We start from the raw sequence: 18,430 nt of genomic DNA on the forward strand, positions 1-18,430 counted from the left end.
GGCTTTATTGATTTTGTCCTGAAATGAAGTTACTAAGAGTAAACTTAAGTTATGTAAGTGCAGTGCCATGTTTGGTGGAGCACAGAGAATAAGGAGTGTAACGTTAGACCGGAACACAGACCAGCCGTCCGCTAGATGGCAGTGTATTCCTAACTCTCTCCTCAAGCTGCACTTTGCCCTGCAGCCGAGCAACAGGTAAACACGGAAGTAACGCACTTGCTTGCCAACAAAATACATTAAAAAAAAAATCGATAATTTGACCGTTAAAACATCTATTCAATGCCATGATTTTGTCCATAAATACACACATATTTAACTTATTTAGTGAGGTCGTTATTGAGCGTTAAAGTTGACAGGACAATGTATAATAAAGCGTCTGGATATCAGTCTCTACCGCAACGAGATTTGATCACTGCCAAACCGGGGTTGTTCGTGGCGACAGAAAGCTTCATCCAATCTCCATTCCACCATCATAAAGGACATTCGTTTGACTACATCCCCAATGTTAGAGACAACGACTACAGTGGTAAGTATTGGCTAAATTAATGCACGACTCGTTAGTTAGATAACGTTACATACAACGTCGGTACTAACCACCTAGCAGATCGTTGCTCAGTTTTTTTCCAGCAATTTCTTCTTGCAACAACAGCTGTCATATGTTAGCTTGGTATGCAAGTACCGTATTGTAGTAGTGATCCACGCTATACTCGAGACCAAGGTTCGTTTCCCATTCCCCCCTGTTTGCTACATTGGTGTCAGAAGTAGGATGGCGGGAGGCCATCGCAACGCGTATGCGGACAAGTGAAGGGGCTTGAAAGAAAGTTGTAGCATGCGGGCACGAGCGTTCCCGTTAGCGGTGGGCAGTGTAGCGATATTGGTGACAATGCGTTCACGCCGAACACCTATTTATAATTATGATGAGGTAGACTGATGGACTGGTTCGTATTTTCTCAAATGAATTTGATCAGCTCCAAGATCAAACCTAACATCTCTTCTCTATTCTCCAGACTCCACTCAGGGATGGCTGTCCTGGATCTGCAATGTTATCGTCTGCTTCATGGTCTATATCTGCACCTTCATAACCTTCCCCATATCAGGCTGGTTCGTACTGAAGGTAACGCACTAACCTTCCCCATGTCAGGCTGGTTCGTACTGAAGGTAACGCACTAACCTTCCCCATGTCAGGCTGGTTCGTACTGAAGGTAACGCACTAACCTTCCCCATGTCAGGCTGGTTCGTACTGAAGGTAACGCACTAACCTTCCCCATATCAGGCTGGTTCGTACTGAAGGTAACGCACTAACCTTCCCCATGTCAGGCTGGTTCGTACTGAAGGTAACGCACTTTCTCTGTTGATTCATTAACAGGAATATCTGTCCTACAGGTTGTCCCTAACTACCAGCGCATCGTAGTGTTTCGTCTGGGCAGAGTACGTCCTCCTAAAGGGCCAGGAGTGGTGTTGCTTCTGCCTCTTATTGACCAGTGGCAGAGAGTTGACCTACGAACCCGGGCCTTCAACATCCCTCCATGCCAGGTACACACACACGCACGCAATCTAGCTCAAACATTAATGATGTGCAGGGTACAAATCAAACTGATGTTTTTAGTTCTGACTGTCTGCTAAAGGACTCAAATGTAAATTATAGTGCCCTAAGTAACCACTACTCCACACGAACACATCTACAGGTCACCACTACAGGTCACCACTACAGAGCACTGACACAGGTCACCACTACAGGTCACCACCACAGAGCACTCACACAGGTCACCACCATAGAGCACTGACACAGGTCACCACTACAGAGCACTCACACAGGTCACCACCACAGAGCACTCACACAGGTCACCACCACAGAGCACTGACACAGGTCACCACTACAGGTCACCACCACAGAGCACTCACACAGGTCACCACCGCAGAGCACTGACACAGGTCACCGCCACAGAGCACTGACACAGGTCACCGCCACAGAGCACTGACACAGGTCACCGCCACAGAGCACTGACACAGGTCACCGCCACAGAGCACTGACACAGGTCACCACTACAGAGCACTGACACAGGTCACCACCATAGAGCACTGACACAGGTCACCACCACAGGTCACCGCCACAGGTCACCGCCACAGAGCACTGACACAGGTCACCACTACAGGTCACCGCCACAGAGCACTGACACAGGTCACCACCACAGGTCACCACCACAGAGCACTGACACAGGTCACCACCATAGAGCACTGACACAGGTCACCACCACAGAGCACTGACACAGGTCACCACCATAGAGCACTGACACAGGTCACCGCCACAGAGCACTGACACAGGTCACCACTACAGGTCACCACTACAGGTCACCACCACAGAACACTGACACAGGTCACCACCACAGGTCACCACCACAGGTCACTGACACAGGTCACCACCACAGGTCACTGACACAGGTCACCACCACAGAGCACTGACACAGGTCACCACCACAGAGCACTGACACAGGTCACCACCACAGGTCACCGCCACAGAGCACTGACACAGGTCACCACCACAGAGCACTGACACAGGTCACCACTACAGGTCACCACCATAGAGCACTGACACAGGTCACCGCCACAGAGCACTGACACAGGTCACCACCACAGGTCACCGCCACAGAGCACTGACACAGGTCACCACCACAGAGCACTGACACAGGTCACCACCACAGGTCACCGCCACAGAGCACTGACACAGGTCACCACCACAGAGCACTGACACAGGTCACCACCATAGAGCACCGACAAAGGTCACCACTACAGGTCACCACCACAGGTCACCGCCACAGAGCACCGCCACAGAGCACCGCCACAGGTCACTGCCAGGGACGGCGGTGTGGTGTCTGTAGGGGCAGATATCCAGTTATATAACCCTCTCTATAACAGTTATAACCCTCTCTATAACAGTTATAACCCTCTCTATTATAGTTATAACCCTCTCTATAACAGTTATAACCCTCTCTATAACAGTTATAACCCTCTCTATAACAGTTATAACCCCCTCTATAACAGTTATAACCCTCTCTATAACAGTTATAACCCTCTCTATAACAGTTATAACCCTCTCTATTACAGTTATAACCCTCTCTATAACATAACCCTCTCTATAACAGTTATAACCTCTATAACAGTTCTAACCCTCTCTGTAACAGTTCTAACCCTCTCTGTAACAGTTATAACCCTCTCTATAACATAACCCTCTCTGTAACAGTTATAACCCTCTCTGTAACAGTTATAACCCTCTCTATTACAGTTATAACCCTCTCTATAACAGTTATAACCCTCTCTATTACAGTTATAACCCTCTCTATAACAGTTATAACCCTCTCTATTACAGTTATAACCCTCTCTATAACAGTTATAACCCTCTCTATTACAGTTATAACCCTCTCTATAACAGTTATAACCCTCTCTATTACAGTTATAACCCCCTCTATAACAGTTATAACCCCCTCTATAACAGTTATAACCCCCTCTATAACAGTTATAACCCCCTCTATAACAGTTATAACCCTCTCTATAACAGTTATAACCCTCTCTATAACAGTTCTAACCCTCTCTATAACAGTTATAACCCCCTCTATAACAGTTCTAACCCTCTCTATAACAGTTCTAACCCTCTCTATAACAGTTCTAACCCTCTCTATAACAGTTATAACCCTCTCTATAACAGTTATAACCCTCTCTATTACAGTTATAACCCTCTCTATAACAGTTATAACCCTCTCTATTACAGTTATAACCCTCTCTATAACAGTTATAACCCCCTCTATAACATTTATAACCCTCTCTATTACAGTTATAACCTCTAACAGTTATAACCCTCTCTATTACAGTTATAACCCTCTCTATTACAGTTATAACCCTCTCTATAACAGTTATAACCCTCTCTATAACAGTTATAACCCTCTCTATAACAGTTATAACCCTCTCTATAACAGTTATAACCCTCTCTATAACAGTTATAACCCTCTCTATAACAGTTATAACCCTCTCTATAACAGTTATAACCCTCTCTATAACAGTTATAACCCTCTCTATAACAGTTATAACCCTCTCTATAACAGTTATAACCCTCTCTATAACAGTTATAACCCTCTCTATAACAGTTATAACCCTCTCTATAACAGTTATAACCCTCTCTATAACAGTTATAACCCTCTCTATAACAGTTATAACCCTCTCTATAACAGTTATAACCCTCTCTATAACAGTTATAACCCTCTCTATAACAGTTATAACCTCTATTACAGTTCTAACCCCCTCTATAACAGTTATAACCCCCTCTATAACATTTATAACCCTCTCTATTACAGTTATAACCCTCTCTATAACAGTTATAACCCTCTCTATAACAGTTATAACCCTCTCTATAACAGTTATAACCCTCTCTATAACAGTTATAACCCCCTCTATAACAGTTATAACCCTCTCTATAACAGTTATAACCCCCTCTATTACAGTTATAACCCCCTCTATTACAGTTATAACCCCCTCTATTACAGTTATAACCCCCTCTATTACAGTTATAACCCCCTCTATTACAGTTATAACCCCCTCTATTACAGTTATAACCCCCTCTATTACAGTTATAACCCCCTCTATAACAGTTATAACCCCCTCTATAACATTTATAACCCTCTCTATTACAGTTATAACCTCTAACAGTTATAACCCTCTCTATTACAGTTATAACCCTCTCTATAACAGTTATAACCCTCTCTATAACAGTTATAACCCTCTCTATAACAGTTATAACCCTCTCTATAACAGTTATAACCTCTATAACAGTTATAACCCTCTCTATAACAGTTATAACCCTCTCTATAACAGTTCTAACCTCTATAACAGTTATAACCCTCTCTATAACAGTTATAACCCTCTCTATAACAGTTATAACCCTCTCTATAACAGTTATAACCCTCTCTATAACAGTTATAACCCTCTCTATAACAGTTCTAACCTCTATAACAGTTATAACCCTCTCTATAACAGTTATAACCCTCTCTATAACAGTTATAACCCTCTCTATAACAGTTATAACCCTCTCTATAACAGTTATAACCCTCTCTATAACAGTTATAACCCTCTCTATTACAGTTATAACCCCCTCTATAACAGTTATAACCCTCTCTATAGCAGTTATAACCCTCTCTATAACAGTTCTAACCCTCTCTATAATAGTTATAACCCCCTCTATAACAGTTATAACCCTCTCTATTACAGTTATAACCCTCTCTATAACAGTTATAACCCTCTCTATAACAGTTATAACCCTCTCTATAACAGTTATAACCCTCTCTATAACAGTTATAACCCTCTCTCTGCTGTGTTATAACAGGTTACTACCAGGGACGGAGGTGTGGTGTCTGTAGGGGCAGATATCCAGTTCCGTATCTGGAGCCCGGTGATGTCAGTGGTGTCGGTTCAGGATCTTAACGCCTCCACACGCCTCACTGCCCACAACGCCATGACAACCAGCCTGGGCAGGAAGAGCGTCAGGGAGATTCAGACTGAGAGAATCAAACTGGGAGAATACCTTGGGGTGAGGCAGCAGTACACATATACTGAACAAAAATATCAACTCAACATGCAACAATTTCAGAGATTTTACTGAGTTACAGTTCAGAGAAGGAAATCAGTCCTTTTAAATAAATGTATTAGGCCCTAATATATGGATTTCAGAGGACTGGGAATACAGATATGCATCTGTTGGTCACAGATACCTTTAATAAAAAGGTAGGGGTGTGGATGAGAACCAGTCAGTATCTGGTGTGACTTCCATTTGCCTCATGCAGCACCACACATCTCCTTCACATAGAGTTGATCAGGCTGTTGATCGTGGCCTGTGTTGTCCCACTCCTCTTAAATGGCTGCTGAGTTGCTGGATATTGATGGGAACTGGAACACGCTGTCCAACACGTCGATCCAGAGCATCCCAAACATGCTCAATGGGTGACGTGTCTGGTGAGTATGGAGGAATTGAAACACGCTGTCCAACACGTTGATCCAGAGCATCCCTAACATGCTCAATGGGTGACGTGTCTGGTGAGTATGCAGGCCTTGGAAGAACTGGGACATTTTCAGCTTCCAGGAATTGTGTACAGATCCTTGTGACATGGGGCCGTGCTTTATCAAGCTGAAACATGAGGTGATGGAGGTGGATGAATGGGGCTCAGGATCTCATCACAGTATCTCTGTGCATTCAAATTGCCATCGATTAAAATGCAGTTGTGTTCGTTGTCGGTAGCTTATGCCTGCCCATACCATAACCCCACCGTCACCATGGGGGCACTCTGTTCACAACGTTGACATCAGCAAACCGCTCGCCCACATGTCGCCATACACGTGGTTTGTGGTTGTGAGGCCGGTTGGACGTACTGCCAAATGCACGCTCCCTCAAAACTTGAGACATCTGTGGCATTGTTTTGTGTGACAAAACGGCACATTTTAGAGTGGCCTTTTATTGTCCCCAGCACAAGGTGCACCTATGAAATGATTATGATTTTTAATCAGCTTCTTGATATGCCACACCTGTCAGGTGGATGGATTATCTTGGCAAAGGAGAAATGCTCACTAACAGGGATGTAAACAGATTTGGGGCCAAAATGTTAAGAGAAAGAAGCTTTTTGTGCTTACAAAATATTTCAGGGATATTTTATTTCAGCTCATGAAATATGAGACCAACACTTAACATGTTGCATTTATATTTTTGTTCAGTGTATTTAAATATAACACTTAATATGCATTAGTGCTGGGCGATATGACAAAAATATAATTTCACATTATTTTTCAAATTTATGACAGTTTTATTTTAGTAGTGTGTCACCCTAGGATGACAACACATAACATTCTAAGTGATTTCAATGGGTCTTTCTCCATTCTGATTGGTTTATAGCAGGGATGGGCAACTTTGATGGGGGTGAGACCATTAAAAAACTGAGTGGCTGTGGGCTGCAGTGGCTCGTGGGTCTGCGTATCTACATCCATCCATACCACAGGTTTAAATAGCTGGATAGTTAGACTAACTTACCATTTACCCATCTTGTTCAATTAAACTTCAACCCCAAAAAGATTTCAGCATTTTCATCCATTTCTGTATTTCCTGCACTCATTTGAGATCATTTCCACACTGCCACACAGTGCTGCAAGATATGGGCAGGCAAATCTATAATATTGCAAATGCGATTTAGATCAAAACTCTTGGATGAACTGTTGGAATCATGGAAATATAATGATTTATTCTAATTCTGAAGTTAGAATATATAATAGTGGGCACTTTGAATACAGTGTTCGACAGGACAACAAATGAAAATGCCAGGGAGGAGTTATTGTGACAGGGTAGGAACCAAAGTGTTGATCAGCGTTTTCTAGGGGACCCTATAATCTTTGGCTACATTAAATGTTTTCTCTTAGCTACTTCACGTAGCCAGAGAAATGGTATGAGGTTAGTATCATAGCGTCTCTCTCCATTGAAAACAGACGGTTGACCTCAACAACCCTCATCAAATATATATATATATATATATATTTTTTATAATAATGAGATGTATCCACCAATCCAAAGAAAGGATAGGCGGGAGCTCGACAGACCTCCGTGCCGCTTTGTGGACAATGATTCCCATTGTCAGGGTTGAGAGACATGTATCTTGTCAGTATATCCATAATCTTTGATGTAGCAATATCACATTTAACAAACCAAACATTGAAATACCGTTATAGAAGGTAAAGTGAACTCAAAGTGATATATATATAGTAAAATACAGTCTTACCACCCAGCCCTAATATGCATCAGGTCACAGTTATCATCTAATCTGTTTGGGTCACTGTATTCTTGTACCGTTGAAGTGAAAGTTCCCTCTCTCCATCTTCCCTCACTTCCTCTCTCCTCGCCTCCTTCTGAAAACCCATTGCAGTTCCTCCGTTTAGGTCCTCTCCGTTTACGAAGTGTTTTATAGAAGGAGAGAGGATGTGAAGTCACCATGGTTTCTTAACCTTTCTTCCCCAGATGGACATCAATGAGATGACCAAGCCCTGGGGTCTGGAGGTAGACAGGGTGGAGCTGACTGTAGGTGCTGTCCTGAAGCCCCCAGAGGACCATTCATCTGGGCCTGGCTCGGTCATCCTACCCCCCTCTATTCCTGGTCTCGAGGGCCTGGCCGGACCCATACAACAACTGGCTATGCACTTCCTGGGCAATATGGCTGGCGGTAACAATGGAGCTCCCCTGGTTAGGACAGGTACAGTCACACAGTAACAATGGAGCTTCCCTGGTTAGGACAGGTACAGTTACATAGTAACAATGGAGCTTCCCTGGTTAGGACAAGTACAGTCACAATGGAGCTCCCCTGGTTAGGACAGGTACAGTCACAATGGACCTCCCCTGGTTAGGACAGGTACAGTCACAATGGACCTCCCCTGGTTAGGACAGGTGCAGTCACATAGTAACAATGGAGCTTTCTTGGTTAGGACAGGTACAGTTACACAGTAACAATGGAGCTCCCCTGATTAGGACAGGTACAGGTACATAGTAACAATGGAGCTCCCCTGGTTAGGACAGGTACAGTCACAATGGAGCTCCCCTGGTTAGGACAGGTACAGTCACAATGGACCTCCCCTGGTTAGGACAGGTACAGTCACAATGGACCTCCCCTGGTTAGGACAGGTACAGTCACAATGGAGCTCCCCTGGTTAGGACTGGTACAGTTACACAGTCACAATGGAGCTCCCCTGGTTAGGACAGGTACAGTCACAATGGACCTCCCCTGGTTAGGACAGGTACAGTCACATAGTAACAATGGAGCTCTCTTGGTTAGGACAGGTACAGTTACACAGTAACAATGGAGCTCCCCTGGTTAGGACAGGTACAGTCACAATGGACCTCCCCTGGTTAGGACAGGTACAGTCACAATGGACCTCCCCTGGTTAGGACAGGTACAGTCACAATGGAGCTCCCCTGGTTAGGACAGGTACAGTCACAATGGAGCTCCCCTGGTTAGGACAGGTACAGTCACAATGGACCTCCCCTGGTTAGGACAGGTACAGTCACAATGGACCTCCCCTGGTTAGGACAGGTACAGTCACAATGGACCTCCCCTGGTTAGGACAGGTACAGTCACAATGGACCTCCCCTGGTTAGGACAGGTACAGTCACAATGGACCTCCCCTGGTTAGGACAGGTACAGTCACCCAGTAAACCTGTTTTCATTAGTAACACCTTCACCTGGGTAGTGTTGATGAGGGCACAAGCTAGGTGGGACAACCCCATATCACAGTCATAGTCTGTACATTCATCTCCAGATAGCTAGGTGGACCAGTCATAGTCAGTACATTCATCTTCAGATAGCTAGGTGGACCAGTCATAGTCAGTACATTCATCTCCAGATAGCTAGGTGGACCAGTCATAGTCAGTACATTCATCTCCAGATCGCTAGGTGGACCAGTCATAGTCAGTACATTCATCTACAGATAGCTAGGTGGACCAGTCATAGTCAGTACATTCATCTCCAGATAGCTAGGTGGACCAGTCATAGTCAGTACATTCATCTCCAGATAGCTAGGTGGACCAGTCATAGTCAGTACATTCATCTCCAGATAGCTAGGTGGACCAGTCATAGTCAGTACATTCATCTCCAGATAGCTAGGTGGACCAGTCATAGTCAGTACATTCATCTCCAGATAGCTAGGTGGACCAGTCATAGTCAGTACATTCATCTCCAGATAGCTAGGTGGACCAGTCATAGTCAGTACATTCATCTCCAGATAGCTTGGTGGACCAGTCATAGTCAGTACATTCATCTCCAGATAGCTAGGTGGACCAGTCATAGTCAGTACATTCATCTCCAGATAGCTAGGTGGACCAGTCATAGTCTGTACATTCATCTCCAGATAGCTAGGTGGACCAGTCATAGTCAGTACATTCATCTCCAGATAGCTAGGTGGACCAGTCATAGTCAGTACATTCATCTCCAGATAGCTAGGTGGACCAGTCATAGTCAGTACATTCATCTCCAGATAGCTAGGTGGACCAGTCATAGTCAGTACATTCATCTTCAGATAGCTAGGTGGACCAGTCATAGTCAGTACATTCATCTTCAGATAGCTAGGTGGACCAGTCATAGTCAGTACATTCATCTTCAGATAGCTAGGTGGACCAGTCATAGTCAGTACATTCATCTTCAGATAGCTAGGTGGACCAGTCATAGTCAGTACATTCATCTCCAGATAGCTAGGTGGACCAGTCATAGTCAGTACATTCATCTGCAGATAGCTTGGTGGACCAGTCATAGTCAGTACATTCATCTCCAGATAGCTAGGTGGACCAGTCATAGTCAGTACATTCATCTCCAGATAGCTAGGTGGACCAGTCATAGTCAGTACATTCATCTCCAGATAGCTAGGTGGACCAGTCATAGAGTCAGTACATTCATCTCCAGATAGCTAGGTGGACCAGTCATAGTCAGTACATTCATCTGCAGATAGCTAGGTGGACCAGTCATAGTCAGTACATTCATCTGCAGATAGCTAGGTGGACCAGTCATAGTCAGTACATTCATCTCCAGATAGCTAGGTGGACCAGTCATAGTCAGTACATTCATCTCCAGATAGCTAGGTGGACCAGTCATGGTCAGTACATTCATCTACAGATAGCTAGGTGGACCAGTCATAGTCAGTACATTCATCTCCAGATAGCTAGGTGGACCAGTCATAGTCAGTACATTCATCTACAGATAGCTAGGTGGACCAGTCATAGTCAGTACATTCATCTCCAGATAGCTAGGAGGACCAGTCATAGTCAGTAACTAGACAAGTCAGTGAAGAACAAATTATTATTTACAATGACGGCCTACCCTGGCCGACGCTGGGCAAATTGTGCGCCACCCGATGGGGCTCCCAATCACGGCCGGGTGTGGTAAAGCCGGGAATCGAACCAGGGTCTGTAGTGACGCCTTTAACACTGAGATGCAGTGCCTTTGAACGCTGCGCCACTCAGGAGGTGTGCCCAAACTTTATATACACACACACACACACACACACACACACACACACACACACACACACACACACACACACACACACACACATACACACACACATACACACACAGTGGGGAGAACAAGTATTTGATACGCTGCCGATTTTGCAGGTTTTCCTACTTACAAAGCATGTAGAGGTCTGTAATTTATATCATAGCTACACTTCAACTGCGAGAGACGGAATCTAAAACAAAAATCCAGAAAATCACATTGTATGATTTTTAAGTAATTCATTTGCATTTTATTGCATGACATAAGTATTTGATACATCAGAAAAGCAGAACTTAATGTTTGGTATAGAAACCTTTGTTTGCAATTACAGAGATCATACGTTTCCTGTAGTTCTTGACCAGGTTTGCACACACTGCAGCAGGGATTTTGGCCCACTCCTCCATACAGACCTTTTCCAGATCCTTCAGGTTTCGGGGCTGTCGCTGGGCAATACGGACTTTCAGCTCCCTCCAAAGATTTTCTATTGGGGTCAGATCTGGAGACTGGCTAGGCCATTCTAGGACCTTGAGATGCTTCTTACGGAGCCACTCCTTAGTTGCCCTGGCTGTGTGTTTCGGGTCGTTGTCGTGCTGGAAGACCCAGCCACGACCCATCTTCAATGCTCTTACTGAGGGAAGGAGGTTGTTGGCCAAGATCTCGCAATACATGGCCCCATCCATCCTCCCCTCAATACGGTGCAGTCGTCCTGTCCCCTTTGCAGAAAAGCATCCCCAAAGAATGATGTTTCCACCACCATGCTTCACAGTTGGGATGGTATTCTTGGGGTTGTACTCATCCTTCTTCTTCCTCCAAACATGGCGAGTGGAGTTTAGACCAAAAAGCTCTATTTTTGTCTCATCAGACCACATGACCTTCTCCCATTCCTCCTCTGGATCATCCAGATGGTCATTGGCAAACTTTAGACGGGCCTGGACATGCACTGGCTTGAGCAGGGGGACCTTGCGTGCACTGCAGAATTTGAATCCATGACGGCGTTGTGTGTTACTAATGGTTTTCTTTGAGACTGTGGTCCCAGCTCTCTTCAGGTCATTGACCAGGTCCTGCCGTGTAGTTCTGGGCTGATCCCTCACCTTCCTCATGATCATTGATGCCCCACGAGGTGAGATGTTGCATGGAGCCCCAGACTGAGGGTGATTGACTGTCATCTTGAACTTCTTCCATTTTCTAATAATTGTGCCAACAGTTGTTGCCTTCTCACCAAGCTGCTTGCCTATTGTCCTGTAGCCCATCCCAGCTTAGTGCAGGTGGAGGGCTTCTTAAAGAAAAACTAACAGGTCTGTGAGAGACAGAATTCTTACTGGTTGGTAGGTGATCAAATACTTATGTCATGCAATAAAATGCAAATTAATTACTTAAAAATCATACAATGTGATTTTCTGGATTTTTGTTTTAGATTCCGTCTCTCACAGTTGAAGTATAGCTATGATAAAAATTACAGACCTCTACATGCTTTGTAAGTAGGAAAACGTGCAAAATCGGCAGTGTATCAAATACTTGTTCTCCCCACTGTATGTATATATGTGTGTGTGTGTATATATATATATATATATATATATACACAGTGCCTTGCGAAAGTATTCGGCCCCCTTGAACTTTGCGACCTTTTGCCACATTTCAGGCTTCAAACATAAAGATATAAAACTGTATTTTTTTGTGAAGAATCAACAACAAGTGGGACACAATCATGAGGTGGAACGACATTTATTGGATATTTCAAACTTTTTTAACAAATCAAAAACTGAAAAATTGGGCAAAAGGGGGCCGAATACTTTCGCAAGGCACTATATATATATATATATATATATATATATATATGTATATGTATGTATGTATGTATATATATATATATATATATATATATATATATACAGTGGGGAGAACAACACACATACAGTACCAGTCAAAAGTTTGGGCACACCTACTCATTCAAGTTTGACATTTTCTTTTTACTATGCAGCATCAGCTTATCTGTATCTCTGTGTCGTCAGAGGACAGCATCAGCTTATCTGTATCTCTGTGTCCTCAGAGGACAGCATCAGCTTATCTGTATCTCTGTGTCCTCAGAGGACAGCATCAGCTTATCTGTATCTCTGTGTCCTCAGAGGACAGCATCAGCTTTTCTGTATTTCTGTGTCCTCAGAGGACAGCATCAGCTTATCTGTATCTCTGTGTCCTCAGAGGACAGCATCAGCTTCTCTGTATCTCTGTGTCCTCAGAGGACAGCATCAGCTTATCTGTATCTCTGTGTCCTCAGAGGACAGCATCAGCTTCTCTGACGAGGTGAGCAGTGCTCCTCTGGCTATAAGTCGCACCGGAGCCAGGGATGAAGCTGTAACCAGGCCCATGTCAGTGCTGGAACTGTACGAGGGCCTTCTCCTCTCAGAGTCTCTGGTCAGTCAGGTGGGAGCCTGCTTCCTGTTCCTACTCCAATCGCCTGACGGACAACAGACAAGCTATTACGTAGACCTCAGCCAAGGTGAGACAACGACAAACTGTCATTCTATAGAGTCTTATAGGGCCGGGTTTCCTGGACAAAAAAGCATTCTCCGAGGATGGTTTGTTCTAGGTCTGGGAAACTGGCGTGACATTGTTTTGCAAACATGTTCTTTGGACCTCCTTTGTCATGTAAAGCAAATGACTTGACCTCTGTTGTTATGGTAACAGTCTCTATCCCTCCAGCCTGTGTTTGATAAGATAAACCTTTTTAGGGCCAGTTTCCCAAACACATTCATCCCTCACGAAAGATAACTTTCAATAGGATTTAACATGCTTTCTAGTTTAGGGCTTTAGTCTGTATTTAGTAAGTCATTATCCCATCATCTCTGTCAGATAACAAACTAACAGACTAACAGTGACTTCCCCTTCTCCTCTGTGTAGGTAGTGGCTCAGCCGGACCAGGGTCCCCTCCAGAGGGTCAGGTACCAGACGTCACCCTCAGTATGACGGACCAGGACCTGCTGGCTATGTTCGAGGGAACCCTACGACCCTTCGCAGCCTACGCCACTGGGCGACTCAAGGTCCAGGGAGACCTGAAGACTGCCATGAAGCTGGAGGAAGTCATCAAGCTACTCCGGCCTTAAGCACTGGCTTCAGACCTGCCTTTATACAAATACCAGGTCCTAGAAATACATGGTTCTGGCCTTAAGCACTGGCTTCAGACCTGCCTTTATACAAATACCAGGTCCTAGAAATACATGGTTCTGGCCTTAAGCACTGGCTTCAGACCTGCCTTTATATAAATACCAGGTCCTAGAAATACATGGTTCTGACCTTAAGCACTGGCTTCAGACCTGCCTTTATACAAATACCAGGTCCTAGAAATACATGGTTCTGACCTTAAGCACTGGCTTCAGACCTGCCTTTATATAAATACCAGGTCCTAGAAATACATGGTCACTAATAACAGTTCATATAGACCCATCTCTTTGATGTTGTGGTTTAAAAAGTAACATTGATGACAAGCATGTCAATCTCTCATGGCTCAAAGTGGAAGAGAGATTTCACTTCCTCATTACGTGTTTTTGTATGAAGTGTTGACAAGCTGAAGGTAGCGAGCTGTTTGTTTAAACTACTGGCACACAGCTCAGACACCCAACATACCCCACAAGACATGCCACCAGAGGTCTCTTCACAGTCCCCAAGTCCAGAACAGACTATGAGAGGTGTGCAGTACTACATAGAGACATGACTACATGGAACTCTATTCCACAGTACTACATAGAGCCATGACTACATGGAACTCTATTCCACAGTACTACATAGAGCCATGACTACATGGAACTCTATTCCACAGTACTACATAGAGCCATGACTACATGGAACTCTATTCCACAGTACTACATAGAGCCATGACTACATGGAACTCTATTCCACATCAGGTAACTGATGCAGCAGTAGAATCAGAATTAAAAAACAGATTAAAAAAACATTTACATTACATTTAAGTCATTTAGCAGACGCTCTTATCCAGAGCGACTTACAAATTGGAACAGCGGGGACTGTGAAGAGACACACACATTGGCACAGACACATGATAACACACACGATAACATACTCACTATACACACACATAGACATGGATTTAGTACTGTAGATATGTGGTAGTGGTGGAGTAGGGCCAGAGGGCACACAGTGTGTTGTGTATTCTGTAATAAATATATTGGGGGCCTGAGGGCACACAGTGTGTTGTGAAATCTGTGAGTGTGTTTTTAAAATTATGTAAGCTGCCTTGATTTTGCTGGACCCCAGGAAGAGTAGCTGCTGCCTTGGCAGGAACTAATGGGGATCCATAATAAACCCCAGGAAGAGTAGCTGCTGCCTTGGCAGGAACTAATGGGGATCCATAATAAACCCCAGGAAGAGTAGCTGCTGCCTTGGCAGGAACTAATGGGGATCCATAATAAACCCCAGGAAGAGTAGCTGCTGCCTTGGCAGGAACTAATGGGGATCCATAATAAACCCCAGGAAGAGTAGCTGCTGCCTTGGCAGGAACTAATGGGGATCCATAATAAACCCCAGGAAGAGTAGCTGCTGCCTTGACAGGAACTAATGGAGATCCAAAATAAATACAAATGAACACATTCAGTTCACATAGACGCATCTCTGTGATGTTGTGGTTATTACATACAGTTCACTTCTCATCCAGATGGGTTGGCATTCTCCTCCACCTACTCATCCAGTTGGGTTGGCATTCTCCTCCACCTACTCAACATCCAGATGGGTTGGCATTCTCCTCCACCTACTCAACATCCAGATGGGTTGGCATTCTCCTCCACCTACTCAACATCCAGATGGGTTGGCATTCTCCTCCACCTACTCCTCCTCATCCAGATGGGTTGGCATTCTCCTCCACCTACTCCTCCTCATCCAAATGGGTTGGCATTCTCCTCCACCTACTCCTCCTCATCCAGATGGGTTGGCATTCTCCTCCACCTACTCCTCCTCATCCAGATGGGTTGGCATTCTCCTCCACCTACTCCTCCTCATCCAGATGGGTTGGCATTCTCCTCCTCCTCATCCAGATGGGTTGGCATTCTCCTCCACCTACTCCTCATCCAGATGGGTTGGCATTCTCCTCTTCCTCATCCAGATGGGTTGGCATTCTCCTCCACCTACTCCTCCTCATCCAGTTGGGTTGGCATTCTCCTCCACCTACTCAACATCCAGATGGGTTGGCATTCTCCTCCACCTACTCAACATCCAGATGGGTTGGCATTCTCCACCTCCTCAACATCCAGATGGGTTGGCATTCTCCTCCACCTCCTCAACATCCAGATGGGTTGGCATTCTCCTCCACCTACTCCTCCTCATCCAGATGGGTTGGCATTCTCCTCCACCTACTCCTCCTCATCCAGATGGGTTGGCATTCTCCTCCACCTACTCCTCCTCATCCAGATGGGTTGGCATTCTCCTCCACCTACTCCTCCTCATCCAGATGGGTTGGCATTCTCCTCCACCTACTCCTCCTCATCCAGATGGGTTGGCATTCTCCTCCACCTACTCCTCCTCATCCAGATGGGTTGGCATTCTCCTCCACCTACTCCTCCTCATCCAGGTGGGTTGGCATTCTCCTCCTCCTCATCCAGATGGGTTGGCATTCTCCTCCACCTACTCCTCCTCATCCAGATGGGTTGGCATTCTCCTCCACCTACTCCTCCTCATCCAGATGGGTTGGCATTCTCCTCCTCCTCATCCAGATGGGTTGGCATTCTCCTCCTCCTCATCCAGATGGGTTGGCATTCTCCTCCACCTACTCCTCCTCATCCAGATGGGTTGGCATTCTCCTCCACCTACTCCTCATCCAGATGGGTTGGCATTCTCCTCCACCTACTCAACATCCAGATGGGTTGGCATTCTCCTCCACCTACTCCTCCTCATCCAGATGGGTTGGCATTCTCCTCCACCTACTCAACATCCAGATGGGTTGGCATTCTCCTCCACCTACTCCTCCTCATCCAGATGGGTTGGCATTCTCCTCCACCTACTCCTCCTCATCCAGATGGGTTGGCATTCTCCTCCACCTACTCCTCCTCATCCAGATGGGTTGGCATTCTCCTCCACCTACTCCTCCTCATCCAGATTGGTTGGCATTCTCCTCCACCTACTCCTCCTCATCCAGATGGGTTGGCATTCTCCTCCACCTACTCCTCCTCATCCAGATGGGTTGGCATTCTCCTCCTCCTCATCCAGATGGGTTGGCATTCTCCTCCACCTACTCCTCCTCATCCAGATGGGTTGGCATTCTCCTCCTCCTCATCCAGATGGGTTGGCATTCTCCTCCACCTACTCCTCCTCATCCAGTTGGGTTGGCATTCTCCTCCACCTACTCAACATCCAGATGGGTTGGCATTCTCCTCCACCTACTCAACATCCAGATGGGTTGGCATTCTCCTCCACCTACTCAACATCCAGATGGGTTGGCATTCTCCACCTCCTCAACATCCAGATGGGTTGGCATTCTCCTCCACCTACTCAACATCCAGATGGGTTGGCATTCTCCTCCACCTACTCCTCCTCATCCAGATGGGTTGGCATTCTCCTCCACCTACTCCTCCTCATCCAGATGGGTTGGCATTCTCCTCCACCTACTCAACATCCAGATGGGTTGGCATTCTCCTCCACCTACTCAACATCCAGATGGGTTGGCATTCTCCTCCACCTACTCCTCCTCATCCAGATGGGTTGGCATTCTCCTCCACCTACTCCTCCTCATCCAGATGGGTTGGCATTCTCCTCCACCTACTCCTCCTCATCCAGATGGGTTGGCATTCTCCTCCACCTACTCCTCCTCATCCAGATGGGTTGGCATTCTCCTCCACCTACTCCTCCTCATCCAGATGGGTTGGCATTCTCCTCCTCCTCATCCAGATGGGTTGGCATTCTCCTCCTCCTCATCCAGATGGGTTGGCATTCTCCTCCACCTACTCCTCCTCATCCAGATGGGTTGGCATTCTCCTCCTCCTCATCCAGATGGGTTGGCATTCTCCTCCACCTACTCCTCCTCATCCAGTTGGGTTAGCATTCTCCTCCACCTACTCAACATCCAGATGGGTTGGCATTCTCCTCCACCTACTCAACATCCAGATGGGTTGGCATTCTCCTCCACCTACTCAACATCCAGATGGGTTGGCATTCTCCACCTCCTCAACATCCAGATGGGTTGGCATTCTCCTCCACCTACTCAACATCCAGATGGGTTGGCATTCTCCTCCACCTACTCCTCCTCATCCAGATGGGTTGGCATTCTCCTCCACCTACTCCTCCTCATCCAGATGGGTTGGCATTCTCCTCCACCTACTCAACATCCAGATGGGTTGGCATTCTCCTCCACCTACTCAACATCCAGATGGGTTGGC

General features: G+C 45.7%; 1 protein-coding gene across 2 annotated transcripts; it reads left to right on the forward strand.

Annotated features, from left to right (window-relative positions):
• stoml1 (stomatin (EPB72)-like 1) lies at positions 1 to 15,256 on the forward strand. Of its 2 annotated transcripts, XM_064990223.1 has the most exons (7): positions 1 to 526; positions 1,008 to 1,114; positions 1,384 to 1,533; positions 5,369 to 5,572; positions 8,036 to 8,267; positions 13,330 to 13,551; positions 13,953 to 15,256. In XM_064990223.1, the coding sequence occupies exons 1-7, from the start codon at positions 361 to 363 to the stop codon at positions 14,153 to 14,155; spliced, it is 1,284 nt and encodes a 427-aa protein (XP_064846295.1). In that variant the 5' UTR covers positions 1 to 360; the 3' UTR covers positions 14,156 to 15,256. The 2 variants fall into 2 exon arrangements, with proteins under 2 accessions (XP_064846295.1, XP_064846296.1); XM_064990224.1 differs by lacking the exons at positions 1 to 526; positions 1,008 to 1,114 and adding an exon at positions 1,266 to 1,334.
• The last annotated feature ends 3,174 nt before the right edge of the window (positions 15,257 to 18,430 follow it).

Source organism: Oncorhynchus masou, chromosome 15 (genome assembly GCF_036934945.1).
Source record: "Oncorhynchus masou masou isolate Uvic2021 chromosome 15, UVic_Omas_1.1, whole genome shotgun sequence".
NCBI lineage: Eukaryota > Metazoa > Chordata > Actinopteri > Salmoniformes > Salmonidae > Oncorhynchus > Oncorhynchus masou.